Source organism: Toxotes jaculatrix, chromosome 8 (assembly GCF_017976425.1).
Source record: "Toxotes jaculatrix isolate fToxJac2 chromosome 8, fToxJac2.pri, whole genome shotgun sequence".
NCBI classification, from domain to species: Eukaryota; Metazoa; Chordata; class Actinopteri; family Toxotidae; genus Toxotes; species Toxotes jaculatrix.
Genome location: NC_054401.1, coordinates 23,005,898 through 23,031,206, shown reverse-complemented (window position 1 = coordinate 23,031,206; position 25,309 = coordinate 23,005,898). Strand labels below are relative to the sequence as shown.

General features: G+C 41.3%; 1 protein-coding gene across 1 annotated transcript; it reads left to right on the top strand.

Annotated features, from left to right (window-relative positions):
• Positions 1–1,086: 1,086 nt before the first annotated feature.
• On the top strand, positions 1,087–24,849 carry LOC121186189 (NIPA-like protein 2). The gene is made up of 11 exons (XM_041044862.1): positions 1,087–1,318; positions 10,772–10,840; positions 12,005–12,173; positions 17,367–17,426; positions 18,329–18,450; positions 20,463–20,559; positions 20,847–20,982; positions 21,261–21,349; positions 23,589–23,652; positions 23,962–24,059; positions 24,264–24,849. The coding sequence occupies exons 1-11, from the start codon at positions 1,238–1,240 to the stop codon at positions 24,368–24,370; spliced, it is 1,092 nt and encodes a 363-aa protein (XP_040900796.1). The 5' UTR covers positions 1,087–1,237; the 3' UTR covers positions 24,371–24,849.
• Positions 24,850–25,309: the final 460 nt, after the last annotated feature.

The following is a 25,309-nucleotide window of genomic DNA, read 5'->3' as shown; positions in this document are numbered from 1 at the left end:
TAAATTTGCAGATTCATACACATGGAACACCTGTTGTCTGTAGGTGAGAACATCATCAGTCTGACAAGTGGGACATCACGTGACTCTATTAAATCAGAGGTGTTGTCCAGCCATCTGGAAGATTGTCATCCAGATTTCTGTGCGATCCTGAATGTGCCCAGCAGGTGGCAACTTGTTTAACATCTAGGGCTCATATACCCGAAGTCCAGTTTTAGGAAGCCCTGAGATGTTTTATTGGATTCATATTTTTATTTCACCATCATTAAATGTATTTATTTAAATTCCTGGGTATTATTTCAATAGTAAGATCTAGGCTACACACACACGTACTCCATAACAGTGCTTAAAGACACTTTCTACTGGATAAAATGGCCTTTGTGTTTGCACTCGTCAAATTTCTGTGGATTTCAGCAGAGCTCAGATTAGCCACTGAATCAGAGACCCGGGAGGCTCAATACTACTGCCAAGCAGAAAATTAAATTCACTTTCCCATTTCAACCCAAACACTATAAATCTTGTGTCCATATGGTCGCTTCATCCGACCTTGAGACGGAATTCACAAAGCAGGAAGCACAACATGTGGGAAACATCCTGATGATATGACCCCTGCATTTTAACCAGCTGATCTCTATTCTGTTCTTTTCTACTTTACTTCACTCTATAACCTGATTGTGCTACATTTAAATAAATGTGGCAATTATTGCTGGTGCAACAACCTGCACTTATCCTTGCGGCCACTTCAGCACCTGAACGCTCCTTGTATGAGCAACGATGGCACCTGTTCTCATCTGGTTCCTTCAAATACACCTCGTAATGTCGTGCATCAGAGCAGTTGATCGCCAGCGAATGCAAACAAAGTGGGTCTTGAAACAAAGAATCTGTGTGTTGATGCAGTTTATTGAAGCATAATAGCAAACCATTCATATTTTAATCAGGTATTTAATTCATGTCCCAGAATAAAGTAACAATACTATATGTGTAGGGTATTCAGTCTACGTGCTGTTAGTAAAACTCTGTTAATTGATTTTCCATTTTCCCGACTGCATTTGAAGTCATCACAAACTCCTGATCCGCACTTCGCAAGACCGAGGAACTTTTCCCTCTGAGTTTGCTCTGAAGCGACAGGGGACGTGGGATGCATGGGATGGGATGAGGTGAAGGACAGCGGACAAAGATGTGAAGAGAGTGGGAGCGGGGATCTAGAAGAATATAATTTCCTGCTTACAATAAGGAAAACATGGCGAATTCAAGTTCTCCGCATGCGGATCCTCAAATGACCTCAGCTCACCGGTCTGAGATCCTGGAAAACCCACTCCGGGTGAGTTTGTTTAGGTCTCAGATCAGATCAGATGTTTTGTCATATGAAAAGAGAAAGAACGGAACATACATGGTGTGAACTGAAATCGCTGTCTCAGGCACTCGGGCTACAGGTTTTTTTTTTATTTCAAAAGTTGTTGAAGAGATAGTGATGCATAATCCTGTTAAAACCATGGATGTTTTATGAAGTAAACCAACATCTTTGACAAAACTATTTATTTGATGAGGCTGTTAGATGTAAATTCCTATCGCAAGAGACCCATAAGTAACAGCTGGCCTTCAAGTTTAAGATTCTAATACACCATACAACAGTAAAATGAAAACGTGTTTACTCTCTGTGATCTAAAATGTGTCGAACCTGTTTCAGCTGTTCAGCTTCACTGCAACACTGAGCAAATACTGCAGAGATATGAGGACATTTTTTTCTTTCTTTATTTCTCTCTTTCTATTTTTTTTTTAATTAATTTATTTATTTTCACTTTTCTGTCCCTGAATTCTATTTGGAGCTGAAAGTTACACACTAATGCCCAAGACGAGATTAAGTTGAAAGTCTGAAAACATCTTGGACCTCAGAATATAACCTCAGCCTCTAAGGCTCTTTGGGTAATGAGCACTCAGTGTGGATGAGGAAGCCAGACACCACAGAGATGTATCGGTGTTGGCACCTGTCGCAGCTATTCTGTAAAGCGATCATGGCTCATTGTGTTGAAAGGCCTTTTATTTCTTTTGAACTTTTAACTTTGGAAAGTGGACTGTCTGAATTTGTGCATTCAGTTTAGTGTGCAGAATGTGTGCATGGCTATTGGCGTATGATAATGTGAATGCGTGTGAGTGTGTTTACTAGTGTCCTGCTATGTGTATGCCAGCCCTCTGTCCTCCTACTCTTATGCAGAGACACATTCCCCTCGTGCTCATCTTCCCCTTGTCCCTGTGTTTCTTTCTTTCTGCCTCGTTTCCTCTTTGTGACATTACCAGTGGGGGGAAGAGAAAGAGAGAGAGAGAGAGAGTGAGAGAGGAGGAATGAGAGGCGTGAGTAATGAGTAATGGCTCATGGGTGGGCTGTGAGAGAATAGATCTACTGTAAGAGTCCTGAACAACTGGCTAATGGTCCCAACACCCCCCCCGATCCAAAGCTACCCACCATCCCAGAGAACATCCCAACATCCAGGGGACAATATCTGTCTGTCTCACAGTGTACTGCCTTCCAGAGTTGAAAACATTTGTGTTGGTGTGACTGCAAATGTGGAGCAGAACATATCCCTTTGCTTGCCAATTACCGTCAGATAAATGGTGCTGGTGGTCCATGCACATAGTTTATCAGGTACTATGATAGGCAACAGCTGGCTATTTATCTAAGTATTTTTCAGCCAATGTATGCTGTTATTTGAGAGAGGGTTGCTTGAAGCAGCTCTAAAGCCAGTGGTGGAGAAAATGTTAAGAAAGTGATAATATGACAATATAAAAAATATTTCATTAAACGTAGTCCTGCATTCAAAATCTTTCTCAGATAAAAGTAAAAAAAATAATGCCAGCAAAATGTACTTCAATTATCACTGATTCTGCAGAAAAATGGCACTGTGAGTGTTACATCAGTACACACTGTATTATTTGATTGTTTATACTGATGCTTGGATGTGTACAAAGTATTTTGATGTTGTAGCTGCTCAGTCTTTATATACACTTAGGTAAATTAGTCCAGTTGTTCCAAACCATGGATTCAGGTTTTCAGGTTTACTCCAAAGGTGTACAAGATAAATCTGAATGGGAAGGTAATAAAGAAATATAAGCTATGTATAGTACTTAAGTAAATGTCCTTAGTTACTGTCCTTTTGTAACCTAAGCTCACTGGTACGAGATTTCGGTGTTGTATGTTGTTAAGCCTCAAACTGTTTTGTGGCACATTGTTTATATTCATGCAGATTCTTCTGTTTCCATAGGAGGTGAAGGAGGTGGGTGACGGAGACTGTACAGCTAAAAATAACTGTTTAGCACAAATACTTCTGCAACCAACTTGGCCACAGTATTTTACTGAGTTAATATTTCATCTGCTTTCTGATAACAGAAGGTCCTGAGGAGAATTATGTTGCTCGGTCAGTTCATCTGACAGCACTTAAAGTCAAATCAGTAAACACTGCAAGCTTTTCTTGGTAGTAGGTCTTGACCTTGATCATGGTAATGACTTTGCTTCAGTCAACATGTGGTTAGAGGTTAGCATGGCAGTCTGCCGTGGGCACATAGACAAGTTTTCTGGGAACAGTCTCACTGCTGAAATTCACTTACAGGCTAATAGGTAACATAATTTCATGTAGCTGAACATAAAAACTAAACCTAAAAGGTTGGGTTGTCAGCATGTGTCCGTCTGCCCTTGTCTTCCATCTGTGAGCTGACACTCCTCATACCCATGCTTCATCTGTACCCACCACCCCTGAGCAGAAACTGAAGGGCTTCATCCAGAGATCAGCCCATCCCAGGGAGGGACAGACCTCCATTGTCAGTGGACACAAAGGGCCACGCTGTCTGTCTTTCTTTCTGTCTGTCTGTTGGTCAGTGTCCTGGTGAGGAGGAGGAGGATCAGTGCTGTCAGTCTCCTCGTCAGCTCTCAGGCTCATTCAGCTTTTATTACTTCAGCTCTTATTTAAACCGATTCATGCCGTGTGCAGCAGCTAAATATGTTTTGCAGATGGTTTTGGTTTTTGGTCTGATCCAGTGATTACAGTTGGCTTTGTGCACGTACACGCTTAAGACAAAATTGTCAGAAGAGTTACATGTCCTAACAAGGTCAGATGTAGGGATCAGGATTGGAGTCACAGTAAGAATATTAATTCTGTTTCAGGTAAAACATGACTCAAACAAATATACACTACAATACACTGTATATACAACATTTTCATTGGTACATACCTTATGTAAAGTCTCTGACATTGATGCAAAAAAATTTACTCAATACACAGACTGCAGGTTCATTCAAAAGATGCAGAACTGCAGCGATTCCAGCGCAAAACAGTAAACTTAGATAAACTGTAGTGAACCAAATTTGACACCCGTGACTGTGCCGTGATGATGAATGTGCTGGTGCGGTGCACAGAGTTTGTGCTGGCGTTTGTGTTTGTTGATACTGATTTTCAAACTTGCTCAACTGCTGCTGCAGCTGAACTCTTGTTTTTTCATGACTTTTAAGTGCTGAGTTAAAGAACACGAGGATCTTTCTTTGATCTGTTGCCTAGTTTCCTGACAATCATGATCAGTGGCTGGTTAAAGAATCCAATTACCTTTTCAGATTCTCACAGTAATTTTGCTCTTTCTTGAGACTCTGGCAGCAGCTTTAAACACTAACCACGCTATTCAGAGTCTGTATCACCGTGTTCTGTGTTGTTTGCCAGTTAGCCTGTCAGGTCTTTGGTGTCAATTGTTCTCTGGTGACATTTTGTGCAACTGAATCCCTCCTTTGTAACAAATTAATTACATTTTGGGAAAAAAAAGCTGGAGTATAATCAGCTTTCTTATGTGGCTGGCCTGGAACAACCCTACAATTACAGAGGACTTCCTCAAATGCAAAGTCCACCCTAAAACAACTGGATAACTGCCCAAATATAGACATGGATTTTTTTTTATTTTGCTAAATTTAGCAATACTGAAAATTTAAATAAATAAAACCAAATGTCCTGCTTTCAGACATGAATTAATAAAGGTGAAGAAGAATTATTAGTAAAATATACTGACATTTTCAAAGGTAAAGGTACTCATAATGCACAGAGACCTGACAATCTTCAGGTGATACATTTCTCTTTTACACAAACCTTTGCACAAAATACCCAGAGAGATCAAAACATCAATACTAAAACCCAAATCCTTGATATTAAACAGCCCAACTGAACATATGGACCCTCCCAAAATTTGTGTGCATGGCACTAGTGTTGATCCACACTTCCTCCAGCAAGGGCACTGGGTCGCAGTTAATTCCTAACTAGATGCAACTCAACCAAAGGAGGTACTGCTACATTACACCAGTTGCTTATACCTGTGATTATACAATACTTCTACAATACTATAACTGAGAAACTGACCCTGTTGATTCAGTGAATGTCTTTCAACCTGTGAGTACGACCCATTAGTGTATAGAGAGGTTTAATAGCATAAAACTATTCATTAATGTATAAGCATTAGTGGTGAAATCCAAAGTAGCACACGCCCCAGTACAGTGCAGCACACAGAGCCTTCTGTTGTGAAGTGTCTTGCTTTCCTTGGGTAAAGTGCGTAATGTTTGCTAAGTAAGCTGTCAAGCCAAAGGCACTCCCAGTGTACCGGCCTCGCCTGCCTCCACTGCTTTGTTTGCTCTTCCTGTGACAGGAAAACTCTCTCTCTCACTCTCTCCTTATGCCTCTCCCTCTCTCTCTCACTCTCTCCTTATGCCTCTCTCTCTCTCTCTCTGGGCGAGGTGCTTGATTCCCACTGTGACCACCCGTACTGAAAACTGCAACGCCCTGAAAATGCATGTGCTCTCTCTTTTCACCAACACTGAGACAACAAACAAACAAACAAACAAACAAACACACAAACACACAAAGAACAATTTACTGTGATTATAGCTGAATTTACTTGCGGGAAAGCTTATACTGACATGAATGAATCCAATAAAAGGTGAGATGAATCCCTCCCCACACTTCAAATTGCTACATCTCCTGTGTGAAATCTGTGAAATAAACTATCCTCGGGCTGTACATCCACTACCTTGTACTCTAAATACACTGTTTTTCATTCTCTCTCACATAAGCACAGACAGACACACACACACACACAGAGTCAAACACCTCGTTCTACCCCCTGGCCCCTCTCAGTATTAACCAGCAGCCTCCTCGTGGGCTCAGTAACAGCAAAGCAGCAGGCCACTTACACTCTGTCCTGTAAAGCTTGACAGGGTTATTGATCCTGGTTTAGTGAACAGGCCACAGCTGGCCTGAACGATGACGCCGTCTGTCTGATCATGAATTACCACAGAGCTGTAGTCATAGTCTTACACAGTCGGCCCATCATGCTCTCACTGTCTCTTTCTGTCTGTCTGTGGGCTTCAGCGTTTGAGGATGGAGTCCATCATTGCTCACCCACACATTCACTAACACACCTTGATGTGATATCAGTCCCCAAGGAATCTCATCATCAAGCCTCCCATCTGCTCCCCACCTCCTCCTAAATCCTGTTTACCTCTGATAAACTTTAATCATCGCACACTTTCACACACACGGTAAACAGACAAACACACACACTGGAGTCAGAATCCTGTTTACCTCTGGTGTGGTGCCATCCGTGCTGTAGGTGTGTTACGGGTCAGTGGACTCATCAGACTTGGTGTCAAGGTGAATGTGGAGCAGAGGACGAAGAGAAAGAGAGATAGACTGTGAAATAGAAGAGAGGACTGGACTGAGCGTGGTGATTTTGAATTTAAAACTGCCCATAAATTACCCATAAATCCACTCAGCTTAAGTTCTTTATCAGGCTGGTGAGGAGATGATGAGTTGTGTTATGCAATAAGGAGTAGTGGTTTTACTTTAAAGTAGCCTGTTGGATGGAATTATGTTGTGTGATGATCAGATAAGTCAAAATTAATTGAAAATGGGCTGTAGGTTTAAGGAAAGCAGCAGCTAAGCCTCTTCTACTCTGTTTGGAAGTGAGGAGGGAACTTTCATCATTCTGTTCTTTTGATGAACTTCACATCCTGTGACAGTGGATGTGGGTGTGTTACAGCCATCACTGTATCACCAAACATTCAGCCACAGGCTACAATGACAGGGTGTGTCAATGGGTGTGTTCTATCATTATTATTAATTAACATAATTATTCTATAGGTCTCATGGATGTATTTATATAACATGTTTTATCAGTGAAGAACTGAACTCCAAAATAAGACACATATGTGGGTCATGGTAATTTTTCAGGACAACACCCACCTTGGGTTTTATTTACTGTATGTTTTGGTTTCATTTAGATTTTTTATTTTGTGCTTGCACTATTTTTAGTCCCACCAGTAGCGTGGCTCTAGGAATACCAGTGTCAGTCGGTTAGTCCGCCAGTTTCAGACTGAAATATCTCAGCAACTATGCAATGGATTGGTGGGAAATTTTGTACAGACATTTATGTCTTTGTCGGGATAAATTCTCATAACTTTGGTGAACTCTGACTTTTCCTCTAGCACCATCATCAGGTCAAAGTTCCAGTTTGTTTTTGTTTGGTTTATGACCAAATATACCTGCAAAACTAATGACATTCCCATCAGCCTCTGCTGTATTTCATGTATAGTTCTGTTCAGCAAATGGCTGCATGCTAATTGGCTAAACTAACATGGTGAGCATTATACTTGCTAAACATCAGCATGTCAGTATGGTCACTGTGAGCATGTGATCATCCTCACATTAGTATTTACCTCAAAACATCAACCCCTTCTGTTTCACCCAGTGTAGAACTGCAGAGACACACTACTTTATGTTTTTACATTTGGATTGTTTATGGTTGCACTGATTTTTTTTGAGGGGAAACATTTTATATAAGGAATTGATGTTGTATTGCTGTAAGCTTGTTGTGGCTACAGCTGCCAAACTAGCAGACACCACCAGGCAGACTTAAGGAAAATTATTTTCTTTAATAACAAAAATTCACTGGTTACAAAGTCCTTAAGCCAGGAAACAAACTTCAGGGATAACTCAGAGTGTCCTCATGGAGGAGGGAAAAAACTAAACGCAGAAACCTGAAGGGAGTTCAGGACTCTTACGTTCCTCAAAACAGTCACAGGGGTAGATTCACAGAAGTGCCACAGGAAAGCAACCAGATGAGACCCACATGAATTAACTGAGGCAAGAACAGGTGCAAACTTGGGCAAAACAACAGACGAACACAGACTCCAGGATGAAAACAGAACAAACTAGGGCACAAACACAGACAAACTGACAAAGGGCTAGAGAAGCAACGAGGCTTATATACACAGGGGTAATAGACAACAGGTGAATCACATAAGGGCGGAGCAGACAATCAGCACAGGCAGGAAACAAGACAATGACAGGAAAACAAAGCTCAAGAAAACAAAACCAGAGTAACACAACCTTCAACATAAAAAATTGGAATTACTGAACAACTAGGAACCAATACGTAATAAAAAGGATGTCAAACTAAAATGGGAAATACAGAATATACTCAAGAAACCAAGGGCTGATTCAAACAAAGTGTCCACTACAGTCCAAAACCAGTTCAAAAGTAGTCACAAGATCCAGACAGTCCAGAAAGAGTTCCAAAACTGTCCAAAAGAGTTCAGCAAAAGTCCAACAAGATCCAAAAAGAGTTCAAAACAGCCACCATAGAGGATATCATATGTAAGCAATGAAGTACAGCAGCTTGGGGACTTTGGCGATCTTGAGGAAGTGCAAATGTTGATCTAGTTGATTCAGAGCTTCCAGCAAGTATAAACATGGTTTTCTTGGTGTCCTAACACTTGAATACTTAATGGTTTGTTTGAGCGCACACACAGAGCCATGCTTTTGTACGTCTAAAGTAAGGAAACCTATGAAAATCAGTGGTGCAGTACACTTTTTTTCCCCCCATGATAAAACACACCTGCAGATGAGAACCTGTTCCACTGCTGGTCTCATTAAATGAAAGGCTATTAAACCTGTGAGTCCTGTAGAAGGGTACCATCATTTTGTGTGGTGCTCCTCTGCACCCTTCGCTGTAGCGTGGGTCATGGTGATTTTCCGTGTCCAGAGAATGGGGTTTGGCTTTGGCTTAATGACTTTAAGAGTAAGCTATAATGACAGCTCTACCCTTTCAGCGTGGCGAAGAGATGTTCTTTCATATTTTCACCGATGACGTTCTGTAACGTGCTCTGACAGAGCGATAGACGACCTCTGGTTTGTGTGATAGTGATCAGCTGTTGTGTTTGGAGTCTAGAGGAATTAATTTACACTCCATTCATTCTGGTATCATTTGACCACAGTACTGTTATCTCATTGTCAACTGTAACAGATGGATATTATTGACAGCAACCTCCTGCCTGCCTTATCTCCCAGAATGGACCACTGAACATGAACTGACTCTCTCTGCTTTGAGTTTTTTAATCTCTTATTGCTGTTTCTTCTCTTTCTATGCTGTACACTCTCACACTCAATCCTCCAGCTCACTCCTCCCTCTTGCTTTCGCCTCTTATCCTTTTGTTTTACCTTCCCAACACTATATATCCCCTTTCTATTTCTCCCCACCCTCCATCTCTCTCATAATGCTCTTTCAAGGGATAAACACTTGGATGTGCTTGGCTGTTGTTACTTCTTTTACAGTGATTGAGTTTCTTTCTTTAGATTTTCATCATTCACATTCCACCCCCACTGTGCGCTTTCATTTCTTTGTAAACTTTGTCCGCCCACAGCCACCAGTATGTTTATGACCTAAAATTAAATTTCCTCTTGGCAATAATTTTCCAAGCATATGGGGGAAAGCAGCCCATCGTATTCTTGAAACACTCAAGGCAAACAGATCCTGTTTCTCCTTCCATCAGTTAAAAACCAATTATGCACTCCTGCTGAGAGAAGATGTCCACATTATCTTTTCCTGGTATTAGAAGGGCCCCGTGGCATTGTGTAAGTTTTCAAAAATGGGAAAATAAGAATCTCAGGATACAAGGTATTTTTGCAGGGGGCATAATTTGTCAAGAGCTTTAAATACTTTTTAGGAACAGCAGTGTCAATCAGTCGTTCCACTACTTTGGTCCAGACTGAAATGTCTTAGCAGTAACTGGGTGGATTGTCATGAGATTTTGTACAGACATTCATGGTCTCCAGAGTATGAAGCCCTACTGACTTTGCTGATGTTAGCATCTAGCTGTGCCTTCTTACAGCCTTACAGAGCCACTAGCATCTGGAGTCTGCAGCCAGCAGACTCTTTGTCTTGTTATAATTTGCTGCTGAGACGCTTCAGTCTTTCCCATGTTACCAGCTTCTAACAACAATGCAGGCTACATCGCCCCAGATCCATTACCAAAACCCTGCATGTGTGTCATGACCAGGATGTTTGTGTGTCTAAAGGTGTGAACCATCCTGCATCCAGAGCTTTGTTAGGTGTCATATATCATGGGAGAGTTATGATGGTGAGGGACTGGTTGTGTTTGTGCTTTTGTTGGTGTTAAATGTCTGTGTTTGTTGTGTTACTGCATGTGAGTGTGTGAGAACTGAGAGTCTGATTCTACCTTATGTATATATTATAAAGCTTAGAGGGTTCTGTTCCATAGGAGCCCCCCCACACACACACACACACACACACACAGAGGTGCCCTTAAACAGAGCACCAATTGAACAGGTTGTCATGGAAGTGACAGATGTGACAGCAGGAAGACTTGCCGGGAGTATTATGGGGTGTTTATAATTGTTGTGTGACAAGTCGAGCATCACCTAATCTTCTGTCTGTTTACTGTTTGTCTGCACAGACCTATCTCCTGGGAATCATCATCTCTATATGTGGGAATGTCCTCATCAGCATTTCACTCAACATACAGGTACGAGGTGCTGGAATCCAGCAGCACAGCAGACGCTCGGCACACAGCAGGCACTTAACGCCTGTAAAGAGTCATTTTTCAACTCTCTGAGTATTGCTAGACAGCTTTCTCCTGACAGTTTGCTCTCTCTTTTGCAAACTCTGTATGTGTTCATCGGGATTTTAGTGAATGTGCACTGACTGTGTGGTCTGCTGACATATTCACAGCAGGCCTTGTGCAGCAGATAACAGACGTGGCTGTGCATTTCATTCTAATAAGCCTATTTGAATTAAAAGGAATCAAAGTGAACGTCTGAGCATTAGCAATATATTTCCCTTTGACACCGTGATTAGAAACACATTTGTCCAATATGTTCAAACAACAAATATTTTGCACTGTATATTTTACTAATTATTGTCTAAAAGTGTACATAATGCACTTATGACGCTTTATCAGCTCTATGTCAAGTGAAGAGTTTGCCATTGTTTTGAGCTACATGCTGTTAAATGATCAGTCCAAGTAAATATAAGTAATTCATTATTATTATACAACATTATACCTCTAACATTTACCAGACTGAGAGGCTTTACTATTATTAGACTGTGATCTAATAAGTCTAAAATGAGGAGTTTCTTTCTACTGCACACTTCATCGATTCGCCAAAATACCAAAATAATGTCGGTAGTTAAATTACACTCTGTTTAGGAGAATCAAAAGCAGGTGCAGTAGCTGAGGGCTCAGTGGGCAGCAGCAGACAGGGTGTGTAAGACAGACTGAGAGGCCGAGACAGCTTTAACTGAATGTGACAAAGTGCTGGACTAAGCTGATGTTTATTAGGCAGTGTAAGCTTGCAGACACAGAACTGGTAATGATTATGGACTATACATTTGCTTTTTGCCTTGTACAGCTTCCCACCTCATTGATTTGCTTAATTGGTGTCATGCTTCTTCTGAGATGAAATGCTAATCAGCAGAGTGTTATACTGTGTTTAAAACTGTGCAGCAGCCACTGTGAATCTGTATTATCTCTTAAATTGCTTATTTTCTCAAGCATTGTGTATTTGTCTGTATAAGTTATTGATATCTGTGGAGCGTATGTTTGAGTTTGTCTTGTTCAGCTCTCCAGTAATTGGATCCGCTTAATCTGAGACTTGCTTCGGGCTCCTGTTCCCTCTCTCCCCGACAGAAATATGCCCACGTTCGCCAGTCTCAGCGTGGCTCCAAGCCCTATTACACCTCCGTGATGTGGTGGTTCGGTGTGGTTCTCATGGGTATTGGGGAACTGGGGAACTTTGCTGCCTATGGCTTTGCCCCAGCATCGCTCATAGCCCCGCTGGGCTGTGTGTCTGTCATAGGTAAGTGTTACCCTTTTTCCCCTCATATATTATCCATGCATGAAGGCAGGATGAAAGGTTGCTTCCTCGGGGAATGACAGGCGGTGTTGCCATGTGAAGTGTGCTCTTTTTCTTCTGATCCCGTCATAAAAAGGCCTCTTCACGCCAGGTGTTTACTTTATGTACTGAAAAGCTGACAGGTTTTACTTTTGAGTGTGATGTCTCAAAAAAAAAACGTGCTCAAATGCATCATGGGTGCAAATGCAGAATGGGACCTATACTGAATATATACTGTATGTTTCTAAAATGTCCAGAGACTCAGGAAATGACAGTAACATAAGGTAAGGTTTTTATAGATATGGTTACTCATGAGGAAAACATGGACATGTCAGGATTTCTCCAGTTTTTCCACTAAATGGTAGACAGGTCCATATTTAAGCCCAGCAGTCTGTCTTAATGCTGCTGGAAGATTTTCGGAATACAGATCTGTCATGGGAATCCGTTCTGTAGCAGTGCCATAAAATTACACACTAATACCTGCATCTGCAGTTTACTGCGAAAAATTAGAGAACAAATTCTAAAGAGATCTCTGTCAGAAATTTAGAAGGATCTAACTTCTGGAGCACCTTGCATTCACCTTGCATTACTTCTTCATAACCGTGAGCACTCGGTAATTCTCACTGTTGTCTTTGGGAACCTTTATTTAAAAGATCTGTTGTATATCATGTTAAATCTCCAGGAAGTAATGACAGAATTGACAATGAACTCATCTTGTGGGTTGAGGACTTCCGGCAGTCACTGATTGCAAAGGATTTTCCACAGAATATTAAATATGAATGTGTTGAAGCACATTCAGTTTGACATGATGAACACATGAAGAACAAAAAATATATAACTGTTCAAATATTTATAGTCTGGACTGTAGTTTCATTTAATGTACTGGCTCCCGGCCTTTTTGGCTTGTGACCCCTAAAACAACTTGTGTTAACTACTTGTTTTTATCATTCGTCATTCAGGTAAACATGTTCATCAGGTCAACCAAGGACATGTTTTGTTCTATCTGAATAACTTTCTTTATAGGCCTGAAAATGTAAAACTATTCAGTAATTTAAAAGCAAAAATTAGAAGAACATCTAAAGAAGTATTAATGTTAATCATTTTATGGCCCCTTTAAAGGGTCCTGACCCCCAGATTGGGAACAACTGATTTATGATCAAGATACAAAAACACAGAAGTAATTGACAAGAATAAATACTGGGACATCCTGCTTCTTAAAGAAGCATCTGCCATCAACTAATACGAGTCCTCCTCCAGTTTTTCCCTCCTGTGTATCACAACTACACATCTACCTGCTCTGCAAGGCTGACAGGTCTTCACCTTATTCAGTGGAGTCTCTCACTCTTACAGAAACATGCTTCAAAAAGAAATTTCCAACTGTTGCTTTGAGATAGAACTTTTTAAAAACCTGACATCTGACGAAGACCTTATGGTCACGGCAGGTCAGTGTAGGTGCATCTATTCTTCCACTTCCTAGTTTACATCCAGCGCCCAGAAGATGAATGTGCACATTCCTACTCTTCAAATTTTATAGTTTATTCAAGAAGTCCAGTTGTTCCCAACATTAGAAATACAACAGCCTGCTCCAAAAATGATCATTTTTTATAGCCCACTGTGTGAATGAAAGCTGTCATGAACTAAGCCGGAGTCATTAGCCAATCAAAACAAAGCCTGCCTGGTTGCTACAGCTGGCAGCTGCTCAGTGCAAACACTCTAAACACAGGTTAAATATTGAATAGGTTCACTTCTTACCTCCCGCCACCCATCACTCACTGCGCCAGAGGTGGTGGTGAGTCATGGATATTAATGACAGCTATTACCCCAACGCTCCAAACGATTTTCCTATAGTCATGTCTCATAAGTGGATGAATGGTTTGAATAAAGCACCCAACGCAACCACAAATCTTGTTAAGAAGGCTGCGTCTCTTGTTCATTGTAGTTTCTTGTGCGTTGTCGTACTTGTTTCAGTGAGCAATTATTTTGCTCTTTTAAAAGCAGCAACCTCTCAGTGCTGTGTCAGTGTGTGTAAACCTGAAATGATAATGACTCTCTTTAAAGCCACAGGTATTAACAATTACTGTGCTCATTTCCATTTTACTATCATCATTATCCTTATAAAAGCCACTGACTGCTGGAGACTTGTATTGAATTGGAGTAGCCGTGAATAATACGCGGCTCAAACGTGTGTTGAAGGAGAGTCTTGAAGAATTAATGAAGCCGGCGATGAAGAGGTGAAAGTAAGGTAAAGGAGAGGGAGATGTCTGCAGCCGTGACACGGTCTGTCTTCCTCGGAGCTAATAAGTGGAGCTCAGGGGAAAATGTGCAGGTTGCTGTCTGCCATTTTGACTCCACCTCTTCACCTCATGCTGGCTCACACTGGCCACAAATGAAAAAACACACTCACACATACACACACGAGCATAACTGTAGTGGCGTGTAAAAATACCCACGTCTAACACACACCACACACACACACACACCTCCTGCGGCGCTGTTGTGCCTATTTTCCAAGAGCTGTGTGAAGGCTTATCGGGTGGGGGGTGGGGTGGGTGGGCAGACGGCAGGAGGCCTTGGGTGAGTAAACAAGAGGTGGGTTGAAGTGGTTGGGTGGGCTGACGAGAGGAGAAAAGGGAGCTGATGCTGCTGCTGTCGCACGCCTGTCCCTGCATGTCACACTGGTACTCCGACGCTCCGTGGAGAGCAATTACTACTGTCCCCGTCCACAGAACCCATCGGTCTCTATTAGGAATGACAGCATCATCCCAGATGCTGTTGTATGGAGCAGAGTATCAGCTCTCCCCATTAGATACCATGTCATCACATGCAAAAGAGGAGGGAGGCTGGCATGGTGAAAAAACAGAACAAAAAAAAAAAAAAACAGACACTTCACACACTGCAGCCGCATCATTCGCAGATGTCAGACCTGCAGCACTGTTGTGTAGCACAGTGAGGAGCAGTCAGGTTTGCCAGTACCAACACACATCTTTGTTTTTTAAAATTGGAAAATTATGAAAAAGGATGTTATACCATGGTTGTTAGGGTTTTATTTCCCAAAGTCTGGTTTGTCAATCAGGCTAGAACTATTAAAAAATATTACATCTCTGTATTATAACATTACATCTATTGTTCAAATGCTCTCTAAAGTCGCTACACTGTGTCTTTTGTGACATTGCGAACATATGATATGTGCAATGTGATAAGAGTTCTTACTTTAGAGTTTCTCTGGGAGAAGCCAACCAGACTTCCTGTGCTTTCATCTGTTCATGTCTGTTCATGTGCTGAAAGAATGTTGAACGTGGTGTGTTTTCCCACATCCAGGTTCCCATTTCTGCACAACTGATAAAGAGCACGTCGAGGGGCAACACTGACACACACACACACACCTTCATAAACACGCAGTGACAGAACCGTGTACCCCAGAGGTTCCTGTTGCCACATTTCTCATTTTATCAAGCCGTGTGAATATCACTTTGTATGGAGTTGCTATGGTTACTTGTTAGATCCAGCTGGTCCCAGAGGCAAAGACTTGAGTCCTAAATGTGTATGCGAACATGCTCGCAGTATGAAATATTTAAAAACGGACTGTTTCATCCAAATATCACCAGGAGTCTTTATAAACTCCCAGTTTGACAGTAACGTCAAACGTTGCGACATCATGCACATCCATCCCTTGTCTCACATGTCTCCTCTGACAGACACTCTATCAGCATCATGTTGTATATAGCTACAGCCATTGAGCATAATTGTTTATAGTAAAGCTTTTCATGGCTTGGCTTTATTAGCTGTACAGTCAGTGTTTAACATCCTGAGAACCTGTCTGTCATGCCACCACACCACAGTAATCCCATGTGTGAGACGCTGTGTGTCTCTGACATATTGAGCTGTTTATGCTCTGTAGCTAATCTCCTTATGATGGAAGCAGAGCCTCCACACAAACTCAAACTGCCTGTCTGTGTTTTTTTTTCTTTCAGTATTTTCCATCCATTTCTGTCTTCAGTTAACCTGTCTCTGTCTGAGTGCCATCACCTGCACACCTGTCTGACTGACTGTCCGTCCGTCCGTCCGTCCGTCCGTCCGTCCGTCCGTCTGTCTGGCAGTGGCTCACTGCAGACGAGTCCAAAATCTTCCAGCAAGCACAGCTGCCACAGCTGGCTCTGCTGAAATAGTGGTGGGAATATATAACAACATAGCTGATGCAAAATTCACTCCTCTCAACAGGACCTCCAACATGGCATCCTCAGTGTGTTATGTAAACTGATCTCTCTGTGACAGGCTGCTGTCAGTTGCATATTCTGTTTACCTCCCTGTCAGTCTGTCTGCTTGTTTGTCTTATAGTTTGTTTTTCTGTCTGTGGCAGTTAGTCCACCTGTGTGGCCAACCCTCTGTGTATCGGCCTGTTTATCAGCATGTCTGTCTGTGTGTGTATGCAGATCTGCCTTCGTCGCTATCTGTCTCTGTGACAGCCAAATGTTGGATGTTTATTCGTCTCCCTCGGTTCGGCGCATATCCCGGGGAAACATTAAGAAGACTAATCTGATGCTTAGCTCATGTGAGGCTGATTGCTTTTCAGCGTTGTAGTTTTTGACAATGATATTGATGAATGGCTTCGTGAAAAATGTGGCAGGGAATAGCATTTTGCTGTAATTCGATGCTGGTGTTATGAAGTCCTAATGGTTTCCATTAATCTAAGCATGATGACAGGTTTTATTATGCTGATCAACATGAACATGTATTCATGTGGACATACATACATTTATACAATGTATGCATTTATGGTATCACTGTGTGCACATGTGAATGACTAGGTGCTTGTGTGTTTGTGTAACTCCATATAATTTGCGATGTTCTCACATTGCATACTGCCTGGTCAAATGTGATTTCTCCTCAGCCAGTGACAAATTGTATGCAGCCAGCACTGCAGTCTGTCTGCAACATTATGGATGTAATGGTTTTATCGAGTCAGTATTCAGTCAAGTATCAGATCTTAAATAAATCCAGAATATAAGGTTACAACAAATGGCTGAACACCAATTATGTTTTTGTCTCAAGGAGATAAACATCGATTGTGATGATATTATTATAAACAGAGAACAGGTTGCTTTTACACTATAATTCAAATCAATAAATCAATAACTGGAATATGTTTTCACTCCCCAGCCAGTGCCATCATATCTGTGGTTTTCCTGAAGGAGACGGTGCGGGCCTCTGACATCGTTGGTAAGCAAACACTCAGTCGGGATCGTAGCACTTGAGGACCTAAGGTGTCCTCTCCGATTGCAGCTTTCACTTGAGAAGTAACATCTTCCGTTTAGATATATCCAACTGACTTCACAGATGGTCTCAGGTGCCAAAATAAAATCCTGTGACAAAGGAAACATATTTCAGTTTGGCTGAGAAAACTCATTTCTGAGTATCAGGCATTGGAAAGAATGGGCACAATCTATTCAACAGACCTATCTCATTATATTGTTTTATGAAAAGCTATTGTTTGTCACAACAGTTTGAAGAGTCTGGAGCTAAATGGTGTGATTGAGGTGGTCGGTACAGTGATGATAATTATATCTGCTAGACTGGAAATTCATATCGGCACCACACAGCTCTGCACAGTGTTGGTTTAGTGGATAAATCCTTGGCATTTTTTGCCAGTTTTGTTATTGTCTTGTAATTGCCGAGTGACATCATGAGATAAGAACATATTAGAGACATTTATTGGTCTGAATGTTTTATTTGTAAAAGGGGGAATCACTGAGAGCAAGTTGTTTTTCAGCAGCACTATGTCTGCAAAGGGTTTTACAAGCCATGTTGATTTTTAAATATAACATCAAACCAAAGAGACAACTTGCCTAAATGTATGGTCTGAATACTGTGACTGCTCTCAGTTTAGAAACAGGTGCAGTTGTGCACATATTATGGGATAAAAACATTTTGCACTGACAGTTTAAATAACCATTTTTATGATTATTTCTCTCTATATATGCTGTTCAGAGTTGGAAAATAGGCATTTTAAAACCGTGCAACTTCTGTAATCACACAATCACTCTTGGTGTTGTTACCAACAATGTAAAGTGAGCTGGGGGGAAACCACAATCTCACCACTCTCTGCTCTCATTCCTTCATAGGTGGCACCCTGGCAATAACAGGAACATATCTCCTGGTGACCTTTGCCCCCCACACTTCCACACACATCACAGCCCATCTGGTCCAGTACTATGCCATCAGCTGGCACTTCCTGCTCTACCTTGTATGTATTTCTGTTAAAGTCTCCTACTTGAGTCCACTAATAATGTGTGTATTATGTGTAAGCGTGTTCTTTTTTTTCTTTGAGCTACTGTTTCTCAGTCCAAGTCCAAATGGGAGACTGTTAATTAATCTTCTGTCAGCACACCACTGAAATGTCACTGCAGCTGTTAGTTAGCCTAACCCAACCGTTAACTTCCCTGTGGAGAGGAGCAAGAGAAAGACAACCCTTAAAGGTTAATTAAAGTATAAAACATTTATGAATCCTCAGTCAAAGAGGTGAAGTACAGTTGATGAATAACCTGAATTCAGAGAATGACGTTATTAATTCTCACACCCAGATTGCTGGTATTACTTGTTGGTCTAGCTCATATGGATGAGCTCAGTTCTCCTTCCATTAGAACTAAGATTGTGTATGTTTTTACTCTCGGTAAAAAAAAACTGCCTCCACCTCACAGTCTGCAAGTGCATTAACACTCACCCATGTCCTCTCCTACTCTAATTCTGCCTCTGGCAGGGATGGCATAAACATAGCTGTTACCATAGTGACAGATGTGGAACAAAGTACAGAGCTGAAACAAAGTGCTTCTCTCAAAACCTGTACTTCACAAAAATGTAAATGTTGGCTCCAAATATGAACACCAGTCTTTGTCAAAAAACACACCTCAGGTGTTTCTGAAGGAAAATTTCAGCAGAAGAAGGTCACATCCCGCTGCTTTTCCATTGATGCCAGGTCTCCCTTGATAGCAGCAAAGTGAGAGAGGGAGCTCGGTGCTTTCCACCTTTCAGGTTAAACGTCTCTGGTAGAAATACAGTGCTTTGTGTAATTCAAGAGTGAGTAGTAAGGAGAAGTTCTATGTTGTACTAGAAAGTGTGACACCAGTGATCTGTTATTCATGAAACTACTAGTAGACGTCTTGAATGCCACTGAGGATGCATAGCCCATTGCATGCCTGAGATGTTTTCATTTTTTGCATGTTACTTTTATAAACATCGTAGGTATAAAATCACCCCTGAAAAAAATAATCCTGTGAAGCATATAATGATTTTGTTGAGAGTCTTAGATAGGTGTTGATTCGATCCATCATTTTGTCTACCACAAACTAAACACTAGATTACTGTCACGCCAAATCTCATCCTGAATATTCACTTCACTGTTTTTGGAACAACTGATTATCTGCACAAAATCCATCAAACCAGGCCAACGTTAACCTGAGAGGATGACAGCTAGCAGCTCATCAGGCACGCTAACCAGTGGTGTAAACAGTGTGCCCTGGGTAGCAGCGCCATCATTATTCAAGGCACAGCATTTCTCTCAGCTGTATTTCACATTCCACTGAATGTGAACCTATTTGCTGAACTCATGCAAACACACTCAGAGGCAAAAAAAAAAGCATCTTTTGTACAAAAAAAAACAAAAGAAAAATGTTCAAGCAGACTTTAGCAAAAGACAGACGGATGGATAGACAGACAGATGTGTTTAAATTGAGACAGTCTTGCTGCCTCTGGCTGCAGAAATTGATGGTGTGTTTTCCTCTTCTGGCAATGCATTGTGAATACTCATCAGCCTGCAGAGGAACAGCCTCCATCAAGAATGGGATTAACCATTGGTGGTGATTAATCAGAGGAAAGTGAAATATCCATCAGTGTCTTCTCATTATTTCCAGAGGTCATACTATCATCAAATGATTTCATTTGGAAGGACTCGGGCTATTAAACAGTTTTGGACTCATTCACACTGTGTACAATGTTAAATGGTGTATTTATCACGAATGGACTAGGTCTTTCTAAGGACAACCCTGGGCCCTTCTCATTAAAGACCAGCAATTCGTTTCATTTTTGTGCCGTGATCATTTGTCTGAATTAAACCAGGCTGCACACACTGATAAAATGATCAGCAAAAGTACAACTCGAGAGCAATTCAGATTTTCATTTTCTATGCAAAGTTGGAGGAAATGGAGCCTGCATTAATGATTTGTGTAACCCCTCTCCCTCTCTCTCATACTCTCCCAACAGTTTATAGAGGTCATCGTCTTTTGCATCCTGCTCTATCTGTACAAGAGGAAGAAAGTGAAGCACATTGTCATTGTGATGCTGCTGGTGGCCCTGCTCGGTATGAACAAGTGAAAGCTGCCTGTTTGAGGGCAGAGGCTATGGATTCAACCATTTTAGGTAGTCAGAGGTTGCTTTGTTGCCTGGCTACCAAAAATGGACCCGTGCTCTGTTATCATTTCTGTTAAGAGCTGAGCGGAGCACGATGGAAGAAAATAATTCACCACAACTCACAGAGAGATAATCAACCACCTCCACAAATCAGCACGAACCAGTGAGGAAGTTCTTCATTGCTACAAGTTGAACAACTAAATGCTGAAGTGATCTGTTGCTTCTGTGTTTCTACAGCCTCTCTGACAGTCATCTCAGTCAAAGCTGTGTCAGGGATGATCACAGAGTCGATAAAAGGCCAGCTGCAGCTCATCTACCCCATTTTCTACGTAATGCTTGTCGTCATGGTTGCCTCCTGTGCCTTCCAGATCAAGTTAGTCAAGGTTTTCACTCTGTATTTATGTGTACCGTCATTTTCCTCTCTCTTTCAGGCTCCTTTTTTAAATTGTTGACATCTCTTATGTTTGCAATATACTAGATGCAACTTTGGGTTTCCAGTTTTTGAACAAACCGAGGAAAATAACATATTGGCCATGGTGACATTGCCTTCAAAATGATGATGGATGAATAGGCTGCGACAAAGTGCCTCTGTAACCAAGGTCATTGTATTCACTGCACCTCTCAAACCCTCTTCTCCTCCCCTCTCCACAGATTTCTCAATCAGGCAATGAAAATGTTTGATGCCACAGAGGTGGTTCCTATCAACTTTGTGTTTTTCACCGCAAGTGCCATTGTTGCAGGTTTGTCAATCATAAATCTGTCACTTTCTGGGGTTAAGCTTCTGTTGGGTTTCCTGTTTAAAGGATAAGACAAGTGATGCTCTGTGTTTTTCCACAAAATGACCAAAACCAACAGTGAACTGATCACATACTGGTCTTTCCTACATAGCCTGATGTAGCATTGTCCAAAAATGATTAAGCCATTCTGTTGCACTGGGTGATAAAATTCTTTGACTGCTGGCACTTTATTTTGAGCCAGACTCTCATCATTGTGCCCACTAAATGCATACTGCAATTAATTCATGCAGAGTAGCATTTGCTATAGTTCTCCAGGCTTATAGTTGTTTTAGGAAATCACTGAGCCTTTCACAAGAACAGGCCAATTCTAGCAGCTCAGTGAAGTTGTACTGCTGACAGTGCAGACACATTCTAGTGCTTAGCAGCATGTTTACCATGTTCACCATCTTTGTTTAGTGTCTGGTCTTAACATGCTAAGATTTGCTAAGTAGCAGTAACCACAAAGCACAGCTGAGGCTGATGGGAATGTCATTAGTTTTCCAGGTATGTGGTCATCAACCAGTGGGCTTTGTGGCCCTGTTGTTATAATAATTAATCTTGACCCAAGTGGTCCAACAAAAACTTTGCCTTGCTTCTAGTATGGCTAAATGAAAAAACTGAAAGAAGCTTTCTTGAGAGAATGATGGTCATTTAGTACTATTTACAGGAAAGAGTCTTTTAATCAGGTCAACTGAACCTGCAAAATTGTGACATCTATCTACAGAGAGCCAGCAAGCAAGCTCTAACAGGGTTTTTAAAGGGAATGCTGGCACATGGCACCTGATGAGCCCAGGTGCTGCCACTCTGCTGATGAGCCTCTGCCATGGCCACCTCCAGTACCTGCAAGGAAAACGAGTAACAGGCCCACAGGGTGGAGAGGATCATCATAAATGAATGAAAATTTGATTGGGTTTGAAAAGGAGCGCTTCCATCAAGGACGATCCTATTTCTGCTGTAATTTGTTTCAAATTCAGTCGTTCTTTCTTCAAACTTATTAGAAAATGATTCTAAAATTGCAGACCTTTAAAATAAAGACTGATGTCTTCAGCCGGAACAGGTGGGCTGCCTTTCTGTGCCACGAGAGTCACTGAGAGGAAGTCAATAAGTAATGAGAGATGGACTGATGCACTGTTGGTTTTGGTCTTTTGATGGGATTTGTTGGCAATAAGAAAAACACAGAATAACATCAGCCCTATCCTGTAAGAATTGTGTGTATGCACCGAAACTCGCTGCAATAGATGAAATCAATTCCTGACACAGTGGACCATAATACACAGTCAAGGTGGTGATTCACTCCTATATATGTGAACCACTTAGGAGTCCTTGTTCTGCAAAAGCCCCACAGTATTTACAGCATGTGTGTTCTGCCAGGTCAGGTCTTTATTATCTTGTCAGTAACAGTGTTCTTTGTTCAGTCTGAAAAAAAAAAAATCAAGGGTTTCTCAAAAGCATTTTTTGTCTTGAGGGGAAAATACACCTACAACACTTTACTATAATTTAAAACCATTTCTGACAATGGACCCAACGTTATTAAATCCATTTTCTAGTTTGTTATTCTCCTTGTGGATAAATTGCCCCCAGCCGCCACTGACATGACGTCATTTCAAGCTATTTCCAGTCCTGCTTCAGCCGAGTGTAATAAGAGAAAATGTTTCAGCAGTTCTAAACACCAACTGTAAACATCAGCTTTTTGTGTTAGACATACGGAGAGACATCCATCACAGAGGAGGTAAAAGCCACAGGGCTGTGTAGTGTTGTACACACCTTTTCGTAAAAGCTCCTGCTCTGATACTGCTCTTGGTGTTTACCGTTTCTCTCTCTGCCTACACATATAACCCACAACTGACTGCACTGACCAACAAATTGCTGATGTATTATACCCTGTATATAAGAAGGCAGCATAAGAACATCCGGGGGTGGACTTCTTTAAGATTAATTTTGTTCCACACTGAGGAAAATGATTATTTTGGTAGTCTTGTGGACAGTGAACTGAGCACAGGCAAAGTGAAGATACAAACTGTTCTTTGCCAACGTTCACCTATTGAAACTGTCACTGAGAGCAAGATGCTCTGTATTGGATACAGTAAGGGCTAATCCTGAACATTATCTGTGTTGCTACTTCAGTTAATAGTAAAACTCTCTGCACTCATCCCATTGTAAAATGTGCTTCTGATTTTCAAGGCTTTTTATTTTTATTTTGCAGGGATAGTATTTTACCAGGAATTCGAAGGCTTGGCTTTACTGAACATTTTTATGTTCCTTTTTGGGTAAGTATTCAAGAACCCACTGGTAATTGCATCTTATTAGAATGTGAGGTGGTGTAAATCCTCCCTGATTCTCTCAAGGTTGTCTGAGTCAGCACCATCTTTTAAGTCTCTACTTAAAACATATGGCATATCCTGATTTTACTGTAGCTGCCTGGTTCTTTTTTATTTCCCTACTCTTCTGTTTTGCTGAATGTGTTTAAACCTCATCCTAATCCCTGTGTTTGAGTGAATTCTGTTTTTATTGTAAAGTTCTTTGTTTTGAAAAGTACTATATCAAAAAAGATGATGAGGATGATTATTATTTTCCAGTTGTCTTCTGTCTTTCCTTGGAGTTTTCCTGATAGCCCGAAACAGGCCAAAGATAAAGCAACAGGATCGCAACTTTATTGCAATGGACAGGATCCCTGGTAACGTTCTGGTCAACTTTTAATCAGCTCTCTTCACAACAAAGTGTGCGGCATGCTGACCTATTTATATTGAGCATGGTGCATTGATTAGCCAGTGGTGACAATATGAATCTGCCAATAGTGACCCTGGATTTATCTGACTCCTAATGTGTGCAGCCCTGGCAGCAGGGTCCATCTAATGAGCTGTGCTGTCTGTGTTCACAGGGAGAAGGCACACAGACAAAGTGCAGCCTGAGGCAAAGACTTCGACATACGGATCGCTGGCAGCCAAACTCATGTGCAACAGAGCTGGCCAAACAGACGATTCATAGGACCAGCTCCATCTGTCGGGACTGTAATTTTGGTAGATTTGTATGTGTGTGTGTGCATGCCTCTTCCTGGGTGCTTCAATAATATCTCTATTTATAGAAATAAATGGTAGGCAGCAAGTCAAACTAGTGCCAGCTGAGCGCCAGTATCCGTGGCCATATTGGTGTTAAATTTATATGCCAAAAAGTACCTCGCTCAAAAAAGAACTCTTATTTATCCAAGAGAATTTTCTGTTTCTCTTGTGTTTACAGAATTTCCCGCAGGGTAATCAGTAAAACCTGAGACAAAAGACTGACTCTAAATTAGATAAAACACATCAGGATCAAAGAGCAACATCAGATTTAATAGTAGCAACTTTTAATTTGAAAGAGGTCTAGGTCTAGCCACTGTGACAAATTCCTCATGATAAAACATATGAATTGTGTTAATCAGTTGAATAAATTCATCTATCTGTGATCAGTTTTCAATAAACAAGGGCAAAATCTGATGTTTCAAGTCTGAGGAGTCCATGTCTTATAGCAAAATAAGTGCACTACTGCCCTCTAATGGTGGGGTAAGCTCAAAGATGACCAGACAGCTTTATATATGTGTTGTGTTAATCTGAGGTGACGTGAAGTCACTTAATTTGAAATAATACACAGAGAAGAAGTAACAGCATTAGTTCTGTAAATCTTGTTTCATGGCTCATCAGTTAAAGCTGCTCACGTTTATGTCTCAGGTTTCGATCTGAGAGTCAAGTACTTGAGCACATCGCTCTGAAATCCTTGTCCAAGGAGTTAAAATATAACAGGTCTAAAAAGCACCACTGCAGAGCCTACCCGCCCATCTTTACCTCAAATAAACCTTAGACTACATATTCAGCTGAACTGCTACCAAACTTTAGTGTTGCCAAGCAACAAAACTCTTATCTGCCACCTACACATTATGGGATGTGTGGAAAA

Excerpts from the sequence above, each read along its gene's own strand:
- LOC121186189 (XM_041044862.1), top strand. The coding sequence starts at position 1,238 with ATGGCGAATTCAAGTTCTCCGCATGCGGATCCTCAAATGACCTCAGCT. Across the intron at positions 12,174-17,366 it reads GGGCTGTGTGTCTGTCATAG|CCAGTGCCATCATATCTGTG; the intron begins GTAAGTGTTACC and ends TTCACTCCCCAG. Across the intron at positions 20,560-20,846 it reads GCTGCTGGTGGCCCTGCTCG|CCTCTCTGACAGTCATCTCA; the intron begins GTATGAACAAGT and ends GTGTTTCTACAG.